The sequence below is a fragment of the Arvicola amphibius genome, chromosome 8, assembly GCF_903992535.2.
Source record: "Arvicola amphibius chromosome 8, mArvAmp1.2, whole genome shotgun sequence".
Lineage (NCBI taxonomy): Eukaryota > Metazoa > Chordata > Mammalia > Rodentia > Cricetidae > Arvicola > Arvicola amphibius.
This window is the reverse complement of record NC_052054.1, coordinates 53,166,939-53,187,668: the sequence shown is the minus strand read 5'-3', so window position 1 is coordinate 53,187,668 and position 20,730 is coordinate 53,166,939. Positions and strand designations below refer to the sequence as shown.

At 43.1% G+C, this 20,730-nt stretch overlaps 1 protein-coding gene across 5 annotated transcripts in view; it reads left to right on the top strand.

Annotated features, from left to right (window-relative positions):
• Positions 1 to 20,730, top strand: part of Cep57l1 (centrosomal protein 57 like 1) — a 60,430-nt gene that overhangs the window by 30,601 nt on the left and 9,099 nt on the right. For 3 of the 5 annotated variants that reach the window (XM_038340787.2, XM_038340785.1, XM_038340788.1), the window contains 4 exons: positions 6,828 to 7,007; positions 8,675 to 8,796; positions 19,055 to 19,171; positions 20,468 to 20,545. In XM_038340787.2, the coding sequence (XP_038196715.1) occupies positions 6,828 to 7,007; positions 8,675 to 8,796; positions 19,055 to 19,171; positions 20,468 to 20,545 (497 nt within the window). The remainder of the gene's footprint in view (positions 1 to 6,827; positions 7,008 to 8,674; positions 8,797 to 19,054; positions 19,172 to 20,467; positions 20,546 to 20,730) is intronic. The other 2 variants (XM_038340786.1, XM_038340789.1) reach the window with 2 other exon arrangements.

Sequence of the window (20,730 nt, the reverse complement as noted above, 5' to 3'; positions counted from 1 at the left end):
CTTTCCCAACCTAAAGAAGGACATGCCTATAAAAATACAAAAAGCTTACAGAACACTAAACAGACTGGACCAAAAAAAAAAATGTTCCCTTGCTGTATAATAATCAAAACACTAAACATACAGAATAAAGAAAGACTATTAAGAACTGCAAAGGAAAAGCCACAGAGAAACCCTGTCTCGAAAAACAAAACAAAACAAAACAAAACAAAAAAAAAACTGCAAAGGAAAAAGGCCAAGTAACATATTAAGGCAGACCTATCAGAATTACACCCGACTTTTCAAGTGAAAGCCAGAAGGTCCTGGTCAGGCATTATGCAGACACTAAGAGACCACAGATACAAACCCAGCAAAGCTCTCAATCACCATAGCCGGACAAAACAAGACATTTAGTAACAACCAGATTTAACCAATACCTAGCCACAAACTCAGCCCTACACAAAGTACTCGAAGGAAAACTCCAACCCAAGGAAGTTAGCTACATCCACAAAAATACAGATAATAGATGATCACACAGCAGCATATCCCAAAGAAGGAAAACACACACACAATACCAACAACAACAACAAAAGAAAAAATAACAGGAACTAGCCCTCACTGGTCCTTAATATCCCTTAATATCAATGGATTCAATTAACCTATAAAAAGACACAGGCTAACAGATTGCGTACAAAAACATAATCCATCCTTCTGTGCGGCGAACCCCTCCTGGCCAGAAGGGAAGAACGACCACCAAGTCGAGGATTCTTCTCAAATCACGCTTTATTGGAGCCTCTTGGTTGAAGGGAGAGCAGGAAGCAAAGGGCCCAGAGCACTAAACGGCAGCCGCTTATATAGGGAGAGTGGACACGGGTCGTGCCTGGATTGGCTATTCGCTTGTCTTTCTTGTCCGCCACGGGATTGGCCAAGATTACTGCGCACTACTGCGCATGCGAGAGGTTCCGTCTACAGCCTTGCCTAATATGGAGTTGTTTACTCGGTGGTGCAGGGGCTCGTTGCCATCTTGTAATGGCGGCCAGCAAATCAGCTCCCTGCACTTCTGCTGCATACAAGAACACACCTCAACTACAAAGAAAGATATTACCTCAGAATAAAATCTTGGGAAAAGATTTTCCAATCAAATGAGCCTAAGAAACAAGCTTGTGTAGCTATCCTATTATCCAACAAAATTGACTTCTAACTAAAATTAGTCAAAAAGATGAAGAAGGTCATTTCACATTTGTCACAGGAAAAATTCATCAAGATGAAGTCTCAATTCTGAACATCTATGTCCCAAATACAAGGGCACCCTCATTTATAAAAGAAACATTACTAAAGCTTAAATCACACATTAATAGTGGGAGACATCAGCACCCGTCTCTTATCACTGGACAGGTCTACCAGACAGAAGCTTAGCAGAAAGTTATTAGCTCCTTCATAAAGGAACTAACAGATTTTAGACTCAATGGACTTAACAGACATCTATAGAACATTCCACCCAAACACAAAAGAATATACCTTCTTCTAAGAACCTCATAGAACCTTCTCTAAAATTGACCACATACTCGGTAACAAAGCAAACAACCACAGATACAAAAAAATTGAAATACCCCATGTCATATTGGATCATAATGGCCTTAAGTTAGAATTCAACTACAACACTAATTGTAGAAAACTCACAAACCCATGAAAACTGAACAATGCTCAAATGAATCACCACTGGATCAAGGAAGAAATAAAAAAAGAAATTAAAGACTTCCTAAAATTCAATGGAAATGACCACACAACATACACAAACTTATGGGACATAATGAAGCAAGTGCATAGCACTAAATACCTACATAAAGAAGCTGAAAAATCTCCCAGTAGTGAATAAAAGAACATCTGGAAGCCCTAGAACAAAAAGGAACACTCACCCAGGAGGAGTATACAACAGGAAATAATCAAATTGAGAGCTGAAATAAACAAAATAAAAACAAAGAAAGCAATGCAAAGAATCAATGAGACAAAGAGTTGGTTCTTCAAGAAAATCAACAAAATAGACAAACCTTTACCCAAACTAACCAAAAGGCAGAGAGAGAATATCAAAATTAACAAAATAAGAAATGAAAAGGGGGACATAACAATAAACACGGAGGAAATTCAGAGAATCATTAGGCCATACTTCAAAAACCTGTATTCCACAAAATTGGAACACTCGAAGAACAATTTTCTGGATGAGTACCACATACCAAAATTAAATCAAAACCAAATAAGCAAATTAAATAGACCTATAACCACTAAGGAAATAAAAGTAGTCATCAATAGCCAAAAAAAGCCCAGGAAAGACGCTTTCAGCAAAGAATTCTACCAGAACTTCAAAGAAGAGTTAATACTGATATCCCTCAAATTGTTCACACAATAGAAACAGAAGAAACATTGCCAAACTCTTTTTACAAGATTACAGTTACCCTGATACCTAAATCACACAAAGACACAATTAAGAAAGGGAATTACAGATAAATTGCCCTCATGAACATTAATGCAAAAATACTCAGTAAAATATTAGCAAACCGAATCAAAGAACACATCAGAAAAAGCATCCATCATAACCAAGTAGGCTTCATCCCAGAGATGCAGGGATTCAACATACAAAAATCCACCAATGTAATCTACCATATAAACAAACTGAAAACAAAAGAAAGCACATGATCATCTTATTAGATGCTGAAAAGCCTTCAACAAAATTCAACACCCCTTCATGATAAAGGTCTTAGAGAGAGCGGGGATACAAGGAACATACCTAAGCATAATAAAAACAATATACATTAAGCCAACAGCCAGCACCAAACTAAATGGAGAGAAACTCAAAGACATCCCACCAAAATTAGGAACAAGACAAGGCTGTCCACTCTTTGCGTATCCGTTCAATATAGTACTTGAAGTTCTAGCTTGAGTAGTAAGACAACAAAAGGAGATCAAGGGAATACAAATTGGAAAAGAAGTCAAATCTTCACTATTTGCTGATAATATGATAGATAGTATATATAAATGACCCCCAAAATTCTACCAGGGAACTCCTATAACTGATAAACACTTTCAGTAATGTAGCAGATACAAATTAACTCAAGAAAAAACCCACTAGTCCTCCTATATACAGATGATAAATGGGCTAAGAAAGAAATCAGAAAACCATCACCCTTTACAATAGCCACAAATAACATAAAATATCTTGGGCTAACTCTAACTAAACAAGTGGAAGACCTGCACGGCAAGAACTTTAAATCTTTGAAAAAAGAAATTAAAGAAGACATCAGAAAATGTAAAGACCTCTTATGCTTTTGGATAGGTAGGATTAACATAGTAAAAATGGCAATCTTAACAAAAGCAGTCTATAGATTCAATGCAATACCCATCAAAGTCCCAGCAAAATTCTTCACAGACCTCGAAAGAACAATATTCAACTTCATATGAAAAAAAAATCCAGGATAGCCAAAACAATCTGTACAATAAAGGAACTTCTGGAGGCATTACCAACCGTGACTTCAAACTCTACTATAGAGCTACAGTAATGGTGACAGCTTGGTATTGGCATAAAAACAGACAGGTAAACCAATGGATAGACCCGGATATCAATCCATAGATCTATGAATACCTAATTTTTGACAAAGAAGCTAAAATTATAAAATAAAAAAATAAAGCATCTTCAACAAATGGCACTGGCATAATAACTGGATGTTGACATGTAGAAAAATGAAAATTTGTCCATATCTATCACCATTCAAGTCCAAAAACTCAGGTCCAAATGGATCAAAGACCTCAACATAAAACCAACCACACTGAACCACTTAGAAGAGAAAGTGGGAAGTACCCTTGGATGCATTGGCACAGGAGACCACTTCCTAAATATAACCCTCGTAGTACTGATACTGAGAGCAACAATTAATAAATGGGACCTCCTGAAACTGAGAAGCTTCTGTAAGGCAAAGAACACCATCAACAAGACAGAATGGCAGCCTACAGAATGGAAAAAGATCTTCACCAACCCCACATCTGACAGAGAACTGATCTCTAAAATACACATAGAATTTAAGAAACTAGGTACTAGAATACCAAAAAAGTCCAATTAAAAACTGGGGTACAGATCTAAACAGAGAACTCTCAACAGAGGAATCTCAAATGGCTGAAAGACACTTACGGAAATGCTCAACTTCCTTAGCAATTCAAGAAAGGCAAATCAAAACAACTCTGAGATACTGTCATACCTGTCAGAATGGCCAACGTCAAAAAACACTGATGACAGCTTATGCGGGAGAGGATGTGGAGTAAGGGGAGCGCTCCTCCACAGCTGGTGGGAGTGCAAACTGGTACAACCACTTTGGAAATCAGTATGGCAAATACTCAGAAAAGTAGGAATCAACCTACATCAAGACCCAGCAATACTACATTTGGGCATATGCCCAAAGGATGCTCAATCATACCACAAGGACATGTACTCAACTGTGTTCATAGTAGCATTGTTTGTCATGGCCAGAACCTGGAAACAACCTAGATGCCCCTCAACCAAAGAATGGATAAGGAAATTGTGGTACATTAATACAATTGAGTACTATTCAGCAATAAAAAAAAATAATGACATCTTCAAATTTGCAAGCAAATGGATATAATTAGAAAAAAACATACTGATTGAGGTGACCAAGACCCAGAAAGACAAATATAATATGTACTCACTCATAAGCAGATATTAGACATACAGCAAAGGATAACCAACCTACAGTCCACAACTCCAGAGAACCTAGACAACAAAGAGGACCTAAGAGGGACATACTTAGGAAGGAGAAAAAGACAAGATCTCCTGAGTAAATTGAGAGCATGAGGGGCAGGGGAAGAGTGGAAAGGAAGTAGGAGAAAATTTATAGCTCAATTTATAGCTCAATTGTAGTAGCAGGAGCGGGCTGCATCCTGCCACCCGGCCAGCTTACTCCCGAAATAACCACATAGAAATTGTATTAATTAAATTACCGCCTGGCCCCTTAGCTCTAGCCTCTTATTGGTTAACTCTCACATCTTGATCACCCCATTTCTATTAAATCTGTGTATCACCTCATGACTGTGGCTTACCTGCAAGACTCTAACCTACGTCCGTCTCAGGCCGGAGATTCATGGCATCTGCCACACTGCCTTCTTCCTCCCAGAATTCTGTTCTGTCTTCCCTGCCTACCTGAGATCCGCCCTATCAACTAGACCAAGGCAGTTTCTTTAATAACCAATGAAAGCAACACAAATACAGAAGGACCTCCTACACCACTCAATAAAAACAATTTTCAAAAAGAATGCATTCCCAGCAAGCACATGGTAGGAGAGGTTTGACTGTGTGTGCCATGGCACATGTGTACCCACACACATGTGCACACATATGATTAAAAAAGGGGGTAATGGTCATACATGCCTTTAATCCCAACATTCCGGATGCAGATTCAGACAGGTCTCAGAGTTCAAGGGCAGCCTGGTCTACAGAGTGAGTTCCAGGACAGCCAGGCCACACAGAAAAAGGTAAATAAATAAATTATAAAAGATAGAATAGAAATTCAGATTTGGAATTTTTATAACTTAGATAATCAGAATGCTAGTGAGTGGCATTGTATCACATTCAAGCATCAGTCAGAATTCACATATTCGAGGTTATCCTTGTAAATCCCTTTGGAAGCCATTATATTTAAGTAACTATCAAATATGACAATTACAACTTTTTAAACATAAACTTAAAAGAACCTTAAAATTGAATTAGAAAATATTTGTGACTCCAGAAATATTTTATGCTTTATAAATTACAAGATCTGTCTATTAATCTTCAAAAAAAATCTGTTTTAATAGTCGCTGTCTTCAGTAGGGTTTCTATTGGTGTGGTCAAGCAGCCTGGTGAGGAAAGTGTTCCTTCCGCTCACAACTCTCAGGTCACACTCCATCCGTCCCTGAGGGAAGGCTCACCCTGGGGGCATGCTGCTTACCTGCCTGCTCCTCAGGCCAGCCCAGGGACAGCACTGCCCACGGCGAGCTGGGCCCTCCCACATCAATGATTAATCAAGACAGCACACCACAGGCTTTCCCACAGGCTAGTCTGGTGCAGGCATCTTCTCAATTGAGGGTCTTCTCCCCAGACGATGCTCGTGTCAAGCTGACATCCAAATCAGTGCACCAGCTGCTGGTGCCAGACAAAGAGCAAACACAAGTCTCCGCAAGCATTTTACTGTGCTATTAATGTTCACTTGTTTATATTCCACTCAGCTCTAGCTTCATCATTTGAAACCAGAAAGGGATAAAAAAATGTAAAATAACGTTTGAGAAATGCTGAACTCTCCATTTATCTGCATCATGAAGATACCAATGCCGCTAAGTCAGAATCCCAGGAGCAAACGTGTGCTCCCTGTGTCTTTTAGTCCAGCCCGCTTGTTTGTTTCACGAAGAAACTGTCCCATCTCACGTGTCCTGATCTTTAATATTGCTTCTCGGACAAAGAACAAAAAATGGCTGTGATTTCACTAAAACTGGCCACATCAAGAACTGAGCACAACTTTAAACCTCAATTACCATGTTAATTAGTGGAAGGCCTCTCATTTGAATAATAAATTATTTGTGGTTCTGTCCTAGAAATCACTAATCCAGTATAGTATTGTTTTTACAAGATACGTCATAGGAAATGTATACCTTTTTCGAGTCATTTTAATTTTATCAGTTTAATACATCAACTTGTATATATTTTCTGGCTACTAAGAAACATACACTGTTTATTTTTTATTGTTACTGAAGTTGCTGTGATTATTAAGTTTTTAAAAAATTTCTCTTAAAACCTAAAGCAGATTTCTTTTCAACAGCACTTGTTTCAGCATTAAAAACTCTCCAGGAAAAGATCCATCGAATCGAGCTGGAGCGGACTCAGGCTGAGGACAACCTCAACTCTCTGTCCAGAGAGGCCGCGCAGTATAAAAAGGCCTTGGAGAATGAGACAAATGAGCGGAACCTGGCCCACCAGGAACTGATTAAACAGAAGAAAGGTACATGACACGGTTCTCAGCGTGCGGGTTGCCAGAGCATACAGTTCCACAGCAGCAAGCCCAGGGCACGCTGACTCCTCAAACATCTCTACTTTTACAGCCACTGGGAGCTGGAGGCCGTGGTCTTAGGCATTTTGATATTTGTGGGAAACTAGGGTAACTTTGAGCTTAGCTGCATTAATATCTATTATCCTAGCTCACAAATATGTTTTGGGGGCAAGGGTTTCACTCTGGTCTTGAACTTCCTGTGGCCAAGGGTGATCCTCCTGCTTCCACCCCAAGTGCAGGATTGCACTTGCACACCTGCAGGCTTGCTCTGTGCAGTGCAGGGGGCTGCGGTCCTCTAGCAGCTGTGCTGCATCCCAGCCCCCAGTGCATACATATTTGAGTTAAAAGAAAAGACTTAGGTGAGTTGTGTTTAGAAATTAGAATATTTTAGAGTAATTAATAAATCCCAGCTAAACCCATAATAATACTTTATATTTTTGGTTTATGTTAATTTAAAATTTTTGAAATATAAAGCAATGGTAGTAATTAAACAACATAGAAATAATAAAAATGAATGGGAAATAATTTTATTCAACTTGAGGAATTCAGGATTAATTAGAGGAGACAGATAGATGGAGACTTCTGTGGGAATTAGGAAAAGGGTATTAAATAAGAATTTTGAGAAATTGGGAGTGGGAGTTCTTTGTCTAATTTTTTCTTCAGAACCTTCTTGTTTTCCTTCGGAAACAGTCACTCACATAATCACACCCCTGTTTGTGGTTCACCTTGCAAACAGTGTGAAAAATGAGAAGAAAACGTGAGACTGAATAAAGTAAACTGATGGAAGGGAATGGATTCAAAACTGGCTACTTGGGGCTGGAGGGATGGCTCTGCTCACAGCTAAAAAACTGGCTACTTGCCCTTTCAGGATGAACTCAGTGGTCAGTAGTTTGGAGGACAGGAGAGAGGCAGGCATGGTGGCACACACCTTTACTCTCAGTATTTGGGAAGCAGAGGCGGATCTCTGTGTAGCTAGCCTGGTCTGCATAGCAACTTCCAGGCTGGCCAGGGCTACTAACTGAGAGATTGCTTCACTCACACACACAAAAATTTTTTTCTAAAAAGAAAAAGAGGAGTAGAGGAGAGAGCCAGTGCAATGGCTGCATGCTGCCAAACTTGATGACCTGAGTTCTAGTCCCAGGAGATCTAAATGGTAGAAGGCGAAAATTGAAACCCACAGGTTGCTCTCAGACCTGTGAATTTGGTGAATGAGTGTTCACCAAAAGAAAGTTTAAAGTCAGTGAGCAAGAACACTTGCTTACAGGAGTGAGGCCAGGACTAGAATCTCAGGCACCCATCTAAAAGGGCTGAGCACGGCTGTGAGTACCTAGAACTCTAGCTTTGGGGGTAGGCAGGAAAGAGAGGCACATCTTAGCTGCTTGCTGGCCAGCCAGGCACGCTTCCAGTCGTGGGAGAGGCCTGACTCAAGGAAATAAAGCAGCGGGAATAGAGGAAGATAGTTGGCATCCTCCTGTGGCTTGTGAGTGTGCAGCACACACAACACACATCACACACACACACAAGAAGTCACTTTTAGCTTTGGATTGAGTTTGCAGTATAACTAAATCCCTGATCTATGTAATAATCAGCTAATTAGCTCATTATTTTGTCTTCCATAGATATAAGCATCCAGTTAAGCTCAGCCCGGTCTCGCTGTATTCTTCTCGAGAAGCAACTCGAATACACAAAGAGAATGGTTCTCAATGTAGAGCGAGAAAAGGCTATAATCCTAGAACAACAGGTAAGCATACTCTCCTTTGAGGAATGGTAGTTTAATATGATTTTTTGAAGAATAGAATATGGGGAAAATTTTATATTGTACTCCTGGTAAGCTATAAGGCTGTGTGTAGATTTTCAGCTAAAGTAGTGGATGGTAGGCTGTGCCCTTTAGGCCAACATCTTTGCAGAGAAAATAAGGAAGAGTTAACAGATGACCTGAAGAAGTTGACAAGAAAGAAAGGAGGAGGGAGGGGTGGGTTGGAAGAAGACTCGGCGCTAAGGGAGGCAGGGCATAATCAGGGGTTCAGACTGAGTACAGATTGAAATCCCCACAGTTTGGCCTGATGGTTCGCTCCTTGTGAAAGCATTAGTGACTTCAGAGGGGGCAGCTAAGACAGCGCCTCTGACAGCCGGGCTCTAGCTCTGGAAATCAGCCTGAAGCCTACAAAGAGGGAAAGCCTAGGACCTCAGGCTTCACACTTTGTGAAGTTGAGTAAGAAAGCAGAAAACCTCTGGTGACAGCCAGGAACGGGGACTCAGAACAGTACCTGGTGACACTCCCACAGTTAGCTCTGAGTAAGCCATGGCTCCTACAGACACCAGCCCCTAAAGCCACCAGCGCTAGTTGGGAAGGGGCGCCGGTGCAACTGAGGCAGGTGAGGCAGGGGCCGCTCCAGTTGGGAAGCTTGAGCCCACTCTGGCAACATAATTAGACTCCGTCTCAAAAAGGAAGAGGTGGGGGAGAAAAAGACATTTTCTGTTGAGTGTTAGAAACCATAATTTGGCCAAGCAGATTGGAGAAGGAATTAAATATTAAAAATGAAATTTAGAACTAGTAGATCTACTCTACTAGATGATTACCAGACAGAATTCAAGAAATGGACACATGCTACCCAGTGCAACAAAAGGCAAAATTATAGTAAATTCAGAAAATAAGGAAAGGTAACAATATGTCAGTGTAATAAGAAAGATCTAACTGGATATATAACCAGAGGTTTTAAAATGGAGAGAAAAATGATGTAGAAGTAATTTGGTTTTGGTTTGTTTGTTTGTTTGAGGCAGGGTTTCTCACTGTAACAGCCCTAGCTGTCCTGGAACTAGCTCTTGTAGACCAGGCTGACCTCAGACTCGCAGAGATCTACCTGCCTCTGCCTCCCGAGTGCTGGGATTATAGGTGTGCACCACCACCGCCCAGCTAAGAAGCAATTCTTGAAGATAGGGTAACTGAGCACTTTTCAAAATGAATTAAAAATTAAAATCATACCATTCAGTCAAGAGGCACCCAAGACAATTACCCCTTAAAGTGAAAATTTTGTCAGGTGGTGACTCAGGCGTTAAATCCCACACAATGGAGGCAAATCCAGGTGGACCTTTCTGAGTTCAAGTCTAGCCTGGTCTACACAGTGAATTCCAAAACTACATAGAGAGACCCTACCTCAAAAAATAAAAATACATAATAAAATAAATAAGTAAAAATAGTGCTCCGTGTTTATTTCAGTTTAAGCATTCCCATTCGTGGTTGCTTCGGGCCTGTGGCTTCATTGCAGGGGCTTCAGGAAAATGAAACCTTGCTGTCAGAAAACAGGAGCTATGAAGTGGAGGCCAGGGCCACTCCCAGTGACAAAGGCGCCCACTGTGCCCCATATCTCCATCCTGTGGATTGTTCTCTTTGTTTCTTTCTCATCATATTCACAATTAACATAATAAAAGCCCATTTGGGGGTTGATTTTATGGCCTGTGTGTTGGGTTTCTTTATCTTTCCCAGTGCTGGCTTAGTGGTCATAAATGACTTGGGTTTGTCAAATGTATTTCTTCATTAATTTTAAAAGATAACTTTTCTGGATGTAGTCGTCTCAGTTGGTAATCATTTGCTGTCGAGGCTGGAACTGCATTATTCTGTGCTCCCATCATTCTGTGCTCCCATCATTCCGTGCTCCCATCATTCCAGGCTCCCATCATTCTGTGCTCCCATCATTCCGTGCTCCCTGGCCTTAGGGATTTTGCCGAGAAGTTTCACGTCATTCTGATGGGTGTGCTTTCGTTGCTGGTTTTCTCTTGCTGCTTGTAATGTCGTTTCTTCTGGAGTTCTGGTCTTTTACCTGTGTTGTGTGGTGGAGTGGCTCATCTTGGGGCATGCCAATTTGGAGTCCTAAGTACCCCATGTATTTGTGGGGGTGGGGGAGAATTTCAGTGTTGCACAAAGGAAGACATGAGCATATGGGCATGAAAGTAATTGGGTAAGGTGATTTCTTGGAAAAGGGTGCTCTAGAACCCCAACTAAACTAGGTAGCACGGCCAGCAAGTCTGCCTTTCATCCCTGGCAGAGGCAGTGGTTGCGTCTCTTCCCACACAATCTGGTGTGATTGGCTAATTGGCAAAAAGGAGAGGGGGAAGTTTCAGGAAATATGGTTCCTTGTTGAGCTAAGTACCTTTGTAGTGGGGGGGGCATGTTTCTCACATTGGATGTCCATTTCTTTCCCCAAATTGGGGAAAGTTTTGCCATAATTTACTGATTGTATTGCTTTTCCCATTTCTATGACAGGATACCTGACCAAAGCAGCTAAAGCAAAGGAGGGGCTTATTTGGGCTTGTAGTTTTACAGTGTAGTAATCCATCACAGTAGAGAAGATAGAGCAGAGGAACACGAGGCAGCTGCTTACACTGCACCTTCTTCAGTCGGGAAACAGAGATGGGTACTGGCATTCAGCTTCTTTCTCCTTATTCATTTTAGGACCCCAGCCAATGGGATGATGCCACCTACACTCATATAGATCTTTCCTCTTGATTTAAACCTTTCTGGAAAGAGTCTCATATACATACCTAGAGATGTGTTTTCATGGCGATTCTAAGTCCAGTCAAATTGTCAGTGAAGATGAGCCATCAGTCCCGTGCCTTATCAACCTGCTGGCCACGCTGATGTGCTTTAGAGCCTAGCACTCCACCCCAGGCATCTCAGAGTCTCATCTTCATCTCACAGTGGAAAATACTTTTACATGTCTAAAAGTTCCTACAATCTTTCAACAGTTCAAACTCTTCTGAAGTTCAAAGTCCCATCTGAGACTCAAGACAAACTCTTGACTTTGAGCTCCCATAAAATCACAAAGAATTCCAGCCCAGTGATACAAAGTAGACTTTCTTATTACAAAAGAGGGGTAGGGCTATACAAAGATCAAACCAGAACCAGACTGAAAGTCAGCAGAGCCAGGATTAGCCTTGTGCTCGTGTGTGTGTGTGTGTGTGTGTGTGTGTGTGTGTGTGTGTGTGTGGTGACTGGGGCTGTGATGGAGTAGTCTGCACTCCAACAGTCTTGAGGGGTCCGGCTCTCCTGCCTGTAGCACACACAGCCTCTCTCTTGAGGGGTCCTGTCCTTCCGACTCTCCTTCCTGTAGTACACACAGTCTCTCTCTTGAGGGGTACTGTCCTTCTGACTCTCCTTCCTGTAGCACACACAGCCTCTCTCTTGAGGGGTTGTGTCCTTCCGGCTCTCCTTCCTGTAGCACACACAGCCTCTCTCTTGAGGGGTCATGCCCTTCCGACTCTCCTTCCTGTAGCACACACGGTCTCTCTCTTGAGGAATTGTGTCCTTCTGGCTCTCCTGCCTGTAGCACATGGCCTCTCTCTTGAGGGGTTGTGTCCTTCTGGCTCTCCTTCCTGTAGCACACACAGACTCTCTCTTGAGGGGTCCTGTCCTTCCGGCTCTCCTGCCTGTAGCACACACAACCTCTCCCTTGGGCCAGGTCTACTATATGCTTGTAACTTTCCTGAGAAGATGTCCCATGATATTGCTGGGGTCTCACTGCAGTTTAGACTTCACCTTGTCTGCTTCGTGCAGTAGCCTCTTTGCAGGAACTTGGAACCTGTCATATATTGCCAGTGTCAGTGGCCTTCAGACATCTTGGTGCAAAGCCTGATGACTTCTCACTCTTCTGTCTTTCATTTATGCAAAACCAAGACCATGTGGGTGACACTGCCAAGTTCTTCTGCCACCCCAAGATGTGGTCTGACCTCTTGGGTCACGGTTACCGTGACCTCTTTGCCTACAGCTGTTTTCAGTCGGTGAGCCCTTCTAATGGTATTCCCAGTTCAGACTCTCAGCTTTCAAATGGATTTGCATTCTCACAAGTTGGAGCCTTCCATGGCTCTGGTCTTACCCTCATAGCAACTTTCCTATTGTTCCAAGGATAGGACCAGGTTTCTCTTGAATGGAGATACTACCTTTAACACTTAAAATCGCCGTCCATCCTCTTTGGCTGCAACATTGAATTTCCTCAGTGCTCTCTTCTTGACTACACTGAACATTTTCACACTTTTCTGGTCCACTTTTTGCTCTCTCAAAGCAGTGGGAAATAACAGTGCCAGAGCCTGAATCTAATCTTCCCTTGAAATTTCCTCTACCTAACAAATTAATACATTGCTTTCTAAGAGGCTTAGTGTGTGTGTGTGTGTGTGTGTGTGTGTGTGTGTGTGTGTGTGTCTGTGCGAGCACATATGTATACACATGTGGGCACCGAGGTAGGCCAGAAGAGGGGCATGGATCTTCTGGAACTCGAGTTACTGAGAGTTGTGAGCCACCAGATGTGGGTATTGGGTATCAGACCCAAGTCCTCTGGAAGAATAACAATTGCAGGAGAGGCTCCAAAGCTACAGAGAAACACTGTCTCGAAAAAAAAAAAACAAACAAACAGCAACAACAAACAAAACAAAACAAAAAACAACTGTTCTTAACTCTTAATTGATGAGCCATCTTCATCCCCTGTTCTTTGCTTTTGAATTCAGCCTCTCTCAAGTGCTCAGGACAAGGGCAGCATGAGTCCAGTTTTGTCACCAGAGCGTAGTGTAAGTGGCCTCTAGCTCAGTTCCCGTTACCAAATCCTGTTTGTCTTTGGAATTTCATGAACTGGGACACCACTGTGTATCTACTGGTTTTCTTGTCTAGCCTTCCCAGAGTGGCCCCTGAGCTCTGCTTGAAAGGATTCTAGGACTTTTGCTAAACTCACAGTTCTGAATTCTTTCACATTCTCACCCGTAAACTGGGTCCAAACACCTAAGAACCCATGCACGGTCAGCATTTGTCAGCCCCACAGCCTCAGTTTCCTGTGGCTGTGGCAAACACCTGACAAGAGCAACTTTGACCCCAGTCTGAGTGCACAGGCCAGCATGGTAAGGTAAGAAACATTAAATATGAGTCTTTCCACCAAATACCATGACGCTTGTGTTGAAGAGTCAAATATGACCTTTGCCACTTTGTAAAACTTTTATACGAATGTTTTAACTACCACACACGTATGCACACACAGAGACACACACATAGTGGAACCTCTGTTTAGGCAAGGCCCTTCATTTCCTGTGCACTGATTCCAGGTTAGCCATTTGCAAAAGGTTGTGAGGTTGGATCCCAGCCAATGGAGAAGCCAGTCACCTGACTTAGAATAAAAACCGTGTGCACTTCCTGTTCCGGTACTTGCTCTTCTGCTTTGATGAGCAGCACACCTCTTTCCAAGACTGAAGTTTGCCTTGTCCAGACACCTCAGTTCCGATGGTGTCTTTCTTTTTGACCCCACACTTATTCCTGACAGTGGCAGGGGTGGGAGACTACTCTTCGCCTGGCATCCCCAGTCAGGAAGGTCTGCTTGTGTTCTCCTCCTGTTTATTCAGTTTGGGATCCCCCACATTCAGACTGGGCTGTCCCTCCTCTCTAACCCTTTCTGTAAGCACCTACACGGGCACACCAAAAGGTAGGTTTCCATGGCGGTCCTAAATCCAGTCAGGTTGACACCGAAGCTTAGCTGTTAGCTTTTTGTCTTTCTGTCTCTTCATGCCTGAGGGAAATCTTCAATGTGCTGTGTGCTCCTGTTCCAGAGTGGGTAGGGGGTGTGTTCCTGCTGGCTTCTTTTCTTTATTGAAGTCTGGAAGTGGTAGTGATCCCTCCACCTTGTCTTCACTCCTGATATTCTTTGTTCTGCTTGATCTAGTGATTCAGTTCAATGTCAGTGATGCCCTCTGCTGTGTTTTTAATTTGGCAAATTGGGTTTTTCATTTCTGACATTTTGGGTTTTTTTTCCCCAAAATGGCAGCTTCTTTCCTGAGTTTCTCATCTTGCTTTATCTCCCACATCCTGAATTGATTTCCTTCCTTTGCTTATCTGCTTTTTCTGTGTTCTTCAAAGTCACTGCGCATTTCTCTTGTTAGCAGATGGACTTTGAACCCTCCGCCCAGCCTTCATTGAGGGGTCTGACCTTGGAGGGCGCTCTACTCCCCTTCCTGTGCTACTCATGGTTTACACATTGTTGGTGGGAGTTCTGCTTTTATTCGGGGACCTTTGTGAACAGCCTTCTCTTATGGATTTAATTCTCAGTCACACTGAGGGGAGAAAATAGCAACAACACCAGACCAAACAAGAAATAAAAACACACCTAAGCCCCATTACAGCCACCTCCTGTGGCATTAATGACACAGAAGAGAAAATAGGAAGAACACGATGCGGAGTGTGCTATGACGTTAACATTTGTTTAGGCTAACAGTTCAGATAGTAGATGACTAGGGCAGGCAAGCAAGCCTGACATCTTCGTGTCTAGGCTGTCTAGGCTGTGCTCTCTCATCCTGCTCCTCATGGACTGCCCCGCGGGAGATGCACACCTGTGCAGGTACTACTCTGCTGGGGACTCTGAGCTCACTCCTGCTGGCCCTGAGCTACAAGGCACACAGGTGGCCCCATAGATCTGGTCCCCACTGACCAGTTGTCCTCAGGCATCTTCAGGTAATGGAGTCTGCTCCCATCCTCGGGAGGAGGAGTGGAGCTCCATCTACCATACCGTCCCCTGCCAAAGCCCAGCTTTCTAAGCCTGAACCTCTTAGCATCTGCTCCAAGCTCCTTCCCGCACTACAGCTGTGTCCTCCCAGGGGCTGCAGCATGTAGTCCCATGCTACCGCCTGCCTTGTGGTTATTCCTTGTTTTTCAGGTCCCCAGAATAGCTCAGTCTGAGAACAACAGGCTGGCTCCCTTGCACAGCCCCGGGAATGGGGAGTGATGCCTGCCACACAGGAGGAGTCACCATCTGACAGATCCCCGGATGGACGGGTGGACGGGTAGCTTTGAGAGCTTCACTGTGTGGCCTGCCTGCCTTACCTTTTGGACTCCACCTAAGTTTTTCTCCCCCTGCCTGAGAGCCACAGCTGAGGCCATGTGCTACCCATCCTGTTAGCTCCCTTGCCCTTCTTCGCACTTCTCTCTGTCCTGTCACCTCCTTTGTGATTTGTGGTGCTTCTAATCCTTCTCTCTTTGGAATAGTCTGTGCTCTGTTGTCTGACTCTTCCTAGCATCGCCCAGAGGCAGCTTCTAATGTACCTCACCCCGAGTCTTCCTTTCATTCTCTCACCTGTTCTGTTTTTATAAAGTTATCTAGTCCCTACCAAACACTTTTTGCCTTCACCCAACAGAGTTTGATCATTTTTATTTTTATTTAATTCATTTTAAAGTATTTTCAAATCTTACTGTGGTTTCTTTGTATGCATATGTGTTTGGGGGGGGGGCAAGGAATTGAGCTCTGGACGTCGTACATACCAGACAAGTGCTTTACTGTCGAGCTGCTCCTTCAACCCATTACTCGTTCGTTCATTCATTCATTCATCCATCCATCCATTCATTCATTCGTGTTAAGGCAAGCTCTCAATCTGGTGCCAGGGTTTGAACTTGCAGTAGTCTCCCCTTAGCCTTGCAAGGGGCTGGTGTTTCTGTCATGAACCAAGCACCCCCAGCTCTGGTGACAGCTCCTTCCTTCAGACACCTGTATTCTAACTTGCCACAGTCTGCCTTAATTAGTGCTAACCACTTCACGAGAAAGACCCTTCTGCCATGTGCTTCCAGTTTCCCATTTGTAGTACAGCTTTCCTTTGCTTTTACATGTCATGAAACCGACCCGTAGTTCCTTGTTAGCGCTCTTAAATTCTGATTGTCCTTTAAATAAAATTACAAAGAATATATATATTTATTTACATTTTAATCATTTCCAGTGCATTTTATTTTTCTGCATGAACTGAATTTTCAGTCTGAAGAAAAAATTTAATGCCCAAAATTCTCATAGCATTCATATACCTGGAGAAGCCTTTATTTCAGACGTATTTGTGAGATGTTTTTGCTAGACATAGAACTCTAGTTTGTGACTTTCATGTCTAATCTGTTTTTGTATGTGTGTGTGTCTTTAGGTGTGTATGTGTGTGTTTAGGTGTGTATGTGTGTTTAGGTGTGTATGTGTGTTTAGGTGTGTATTGCGTGGTGTCGGAGCACACATGTGGTGGCCCACTCTTCAGAAGTCCATGTTCTCCTCCTCTTGTTTGGAGGCAGGGTCTGCCTCACTGTTTCCCATACTCCACACTAACTGGCCCATGAGCCTCCACGCAGCTCCCCTGCGTCTGCTGACAGATGCACACCACCCTGCTCGGGTTCTTCTGTGAGTGTCAGGGACTGAACTCAGATTATCGGGCTCTAACAGCAAGTACTTTTACCCTCTGAGCCGTCTCTTTTGCCCTGTATGTTTATTTATCGGGAGTTGTTTTTGTTTGCTGGCTTGTTGTGAGCTAGTCTCTAAAGTGCAGACTGGCCTTTGACCTTGCTGTATTGCCTAGGCTGATTTCTGGCTCAGGATGATCCTCCTGCCTCGACTCTTGAGTACTATGATTACAGAAGTGATACCACAATGCCCAACTTTTAAATTTTTAGCACATTAAAGATTTTTGGGGCTGGAGAGATGGCTCAGAGGTTAAGAGCATTGCCTGCTCTTCCAAAGGTCCTGAGTTCAATTCCCAGCAACCACATGGTGGCTCACAACCATCTGTAATGAGGTCTGGTGCCCTCTTCTGGCCAGCAGGCATACACACAGATAGAATATTGTATCCATAATAAATAAATAAATATTTTTAAAAAAGAAAAAAAAAAGATTTTTGTCCCAGTTGTCTTAAGCGTTCATGGTGTCTAATGGCTGTTCTTATCTTCTTCCCTCTGTGTGTGCTATGTTTCTGCTTCTCAGGATGCTGGTAAGATTTTCTCTTTATTGTGAATTTTCAGCAACTTGATAATTGATACACTGTTTACCACTCTAGAGGCTGTGGGACCTGGGGGAACGGAGCGAAGGCCGCGAGAATGAAGCTGACTAAGTCTCATGCAATAGCCAGCTCTGTCTATGCCCTGAGGGTTAAGAAAAGTCACCTGAGTAAAGTGACTTTTTTCTCATGAGTTCAAGCTGGGTACAATCACAAGGAGAAGCCATATGTGGCAAACCATGTGTTTCCATAGAGACAGATAAAGGCTAGTTTAAGCACTTAACTAACAGCAACCATCAATAGTGAGGAGTCTGGAGTAAACTCACGCCCATCTGCTACACCTGGGAGGAGCACGAAACCATCCAGGAACGTCTGTTTGGAAGAAACTGAGGGCACAGACTCCCGTCCTCTCGGAGTGTTCTCACAAGCACTCAGAATTCGCCTCGCACACCCCCGTTCCTGGGCCGCATTCTGACAATGCCGCTCTGCCCAGTTTCCTACTTGTTGATTCCACTTTTTTATTTCTGGTGTTTGGGGTTTTTATTTTTTAATTTTTCAATATTTTAAATTATGTTCAGACTATTTTTAGCCTGCATTCTTCCAGGGGGCATTGTGCCCTACTCCTCTTCTTCTCGGGGACGGCACTATTGGGCCATCGTCCCCAAGACTGCGTTTAGTGCCCACTGTCCATTTTGTTCTAATTAGCGGGCTTTCCCTTTTAGAGCCATGTTTATGTTCACAGAAACCCGAGTACAGTTTTTCTTTGCCCCTCAACGTTGGTCCTTATTACTAATGTAGTAATAAAGGGTCCTGTGAAACAGCCTGTGCATGTGTGGGGTTAACTTTCCTGTCATGTTTTGTCCCCAGCTGCTCTTCTCTGCTAAGAGTCAGGGAGGCTGGGCTGTGAGCAGGCGTGGTCACCCGTGGCCACACCTCATCTCTTTGGTGTAAGTTTTGTGGGACCCCCCTCCCCAGCACCACTGTTGTATAAGGATGCAAAGAGGTTTATTCTTTCTGTGCGAATTTAGCGACATGTTCGTCACATATCACATTTGCTCCTTAAAAGGATTTGATTTTCTTGTTCTCTGCTTGGAAGTGCCTAACATATGTACCTGTGTGTACATGTTTCTAGCAGCTGATTATGTCATATTTTGATTTCTCAGAAATTATATGACTCTTGATCCACTGGCATCACTTGCCAAACTGAGATTTCTTTCCTTTTTTTTTTTTTTAATCTTTTCTAGGCCCAGCTTCAAAGGGAAAAAGAGCAAGATCAGATGAAACTGTATGCTAAACTTGAAAAGCTCAATGTCTTAGAAAAAGAGTGTTTTAGATTGACAGCCACTCAGCAGACTGCTGAGGTAAGCTTCTGCTTGTCTCGGAGCTGATGGAGCCATGAGGGAGGAAAAGCTGGCACTGTATGGGAGTGAGCAGCCAAAGGTTTAGAGCCCTTCATGTACAGCGTTCAGTAATCCGGGTAATTCCTGCCTGGGGAGAAAGTGTGTTGTGTCCTGGCATGAGGGAGCTTGCCTGCTGATAGCACAGTAGGCGCCTAAGATGGCAGGACGTTTTCACTTGTCGGGTGTCTGACCTGAAGGGTGTTAGGTGGCCTTTTTTGCCTGTCCTACACCCTAGCTCCTCCTCCCGCCAAGTCCTTGTCATTTCCCAGAACTGCCCTGGAACCTCTTTGTAGCCCCTCTTAAGAGCTGTAATACTCAGAAGTCTCTCCCCTTGACACTTCTGTCATGGTTCCTGTTCCGAACCACACACACATAAAAGGTGTAATGTGTGTGTGTAAGGTATGGAGTGTGCAGTGAGTCTTCCAAATTGTTCTCGTTGCTTTACCATTTCATGTGAGTTACTCTTTTAACATTTGTTATGCTATGGGTATGTGAATGATGGGGTGGGGTGCATGCATGCCATGACATGTGTGTGGAGGGCAGAGGACAGCTTTGTGGAATTGCTCCTCTCCTTCTACTTCTGCGTGGTTCCAGGGATCAAACTCAAGTGATCAGACTTGCATGGCAGGCACTTTACCTGCTGGGCTGTCTTGCTAGCCCTCCAGCTTATTGTAATCCTTGTTTGACAGAGCATAGCACTAAGCTCTTAAATAACTAGGGCCAAGTCTTAATTTCTCAGGTTTCTTCCCGCCCTGCTCCCCAACATTGTCCCCCATCACATGCACATGGCTGACATTGCTATTGGTTTTTTGGTTTGGTTTGGTTTGGTTTTGGGGGTTTTGGTTTGGTTTTTTTGGGGGGGGGGTTGTTGTTTTGTTTTTGTTTTGCTTTGTTTTGGTTTAGGTGTTTTTTTTTTGAACGTTGAGACCCAAGAGCACAATAGCTTTAAAAGCTATAGCATTCTCAGAAACTTCATCATGTTTCTGGTGGTAGCTGAGAATAAAACTTGTGGGTTTATTCTCTGTGGGTCTGGTGGCGGCCACAAATAAAGCTGTGGGTTTATTCTTTTTCATTTTGCCCTCATGTGCAATAGTAAGGAAGGAAGCATAGGTAGACAGCCAAGAGAAATATTGACATTTTGCCATTCCTTTTTCTTACTTTCTATTCTAGCTTGCTAGTTCTTAAAAATCTAGACCCCCTAGAACCATCTTGGGAAGGACATTTAGCTCTGGTTCTCATACATGTTCATTATTGCAGGATAAGATAAACTATCTAGAGGAAAAACTAAAGGAAGAGGAGCATCAGCGCAAGCTGTTTCAAGACAGAGCGTGTGAGGTCAGAAGCATTCTGTAGTCTATCACAGTGGCTGCATGTCTTTGAATACTTCATTCTCATCACCTGCACCCTAGTCTACACTCAGTTTGCGTGTTGCACATTGTTACGACAGTCTGTTTTGCTGTAGTAGCAAAATTCTCACTTAGCTGTACATCCATATTCTCAGACATATTTCCAAAGACCTT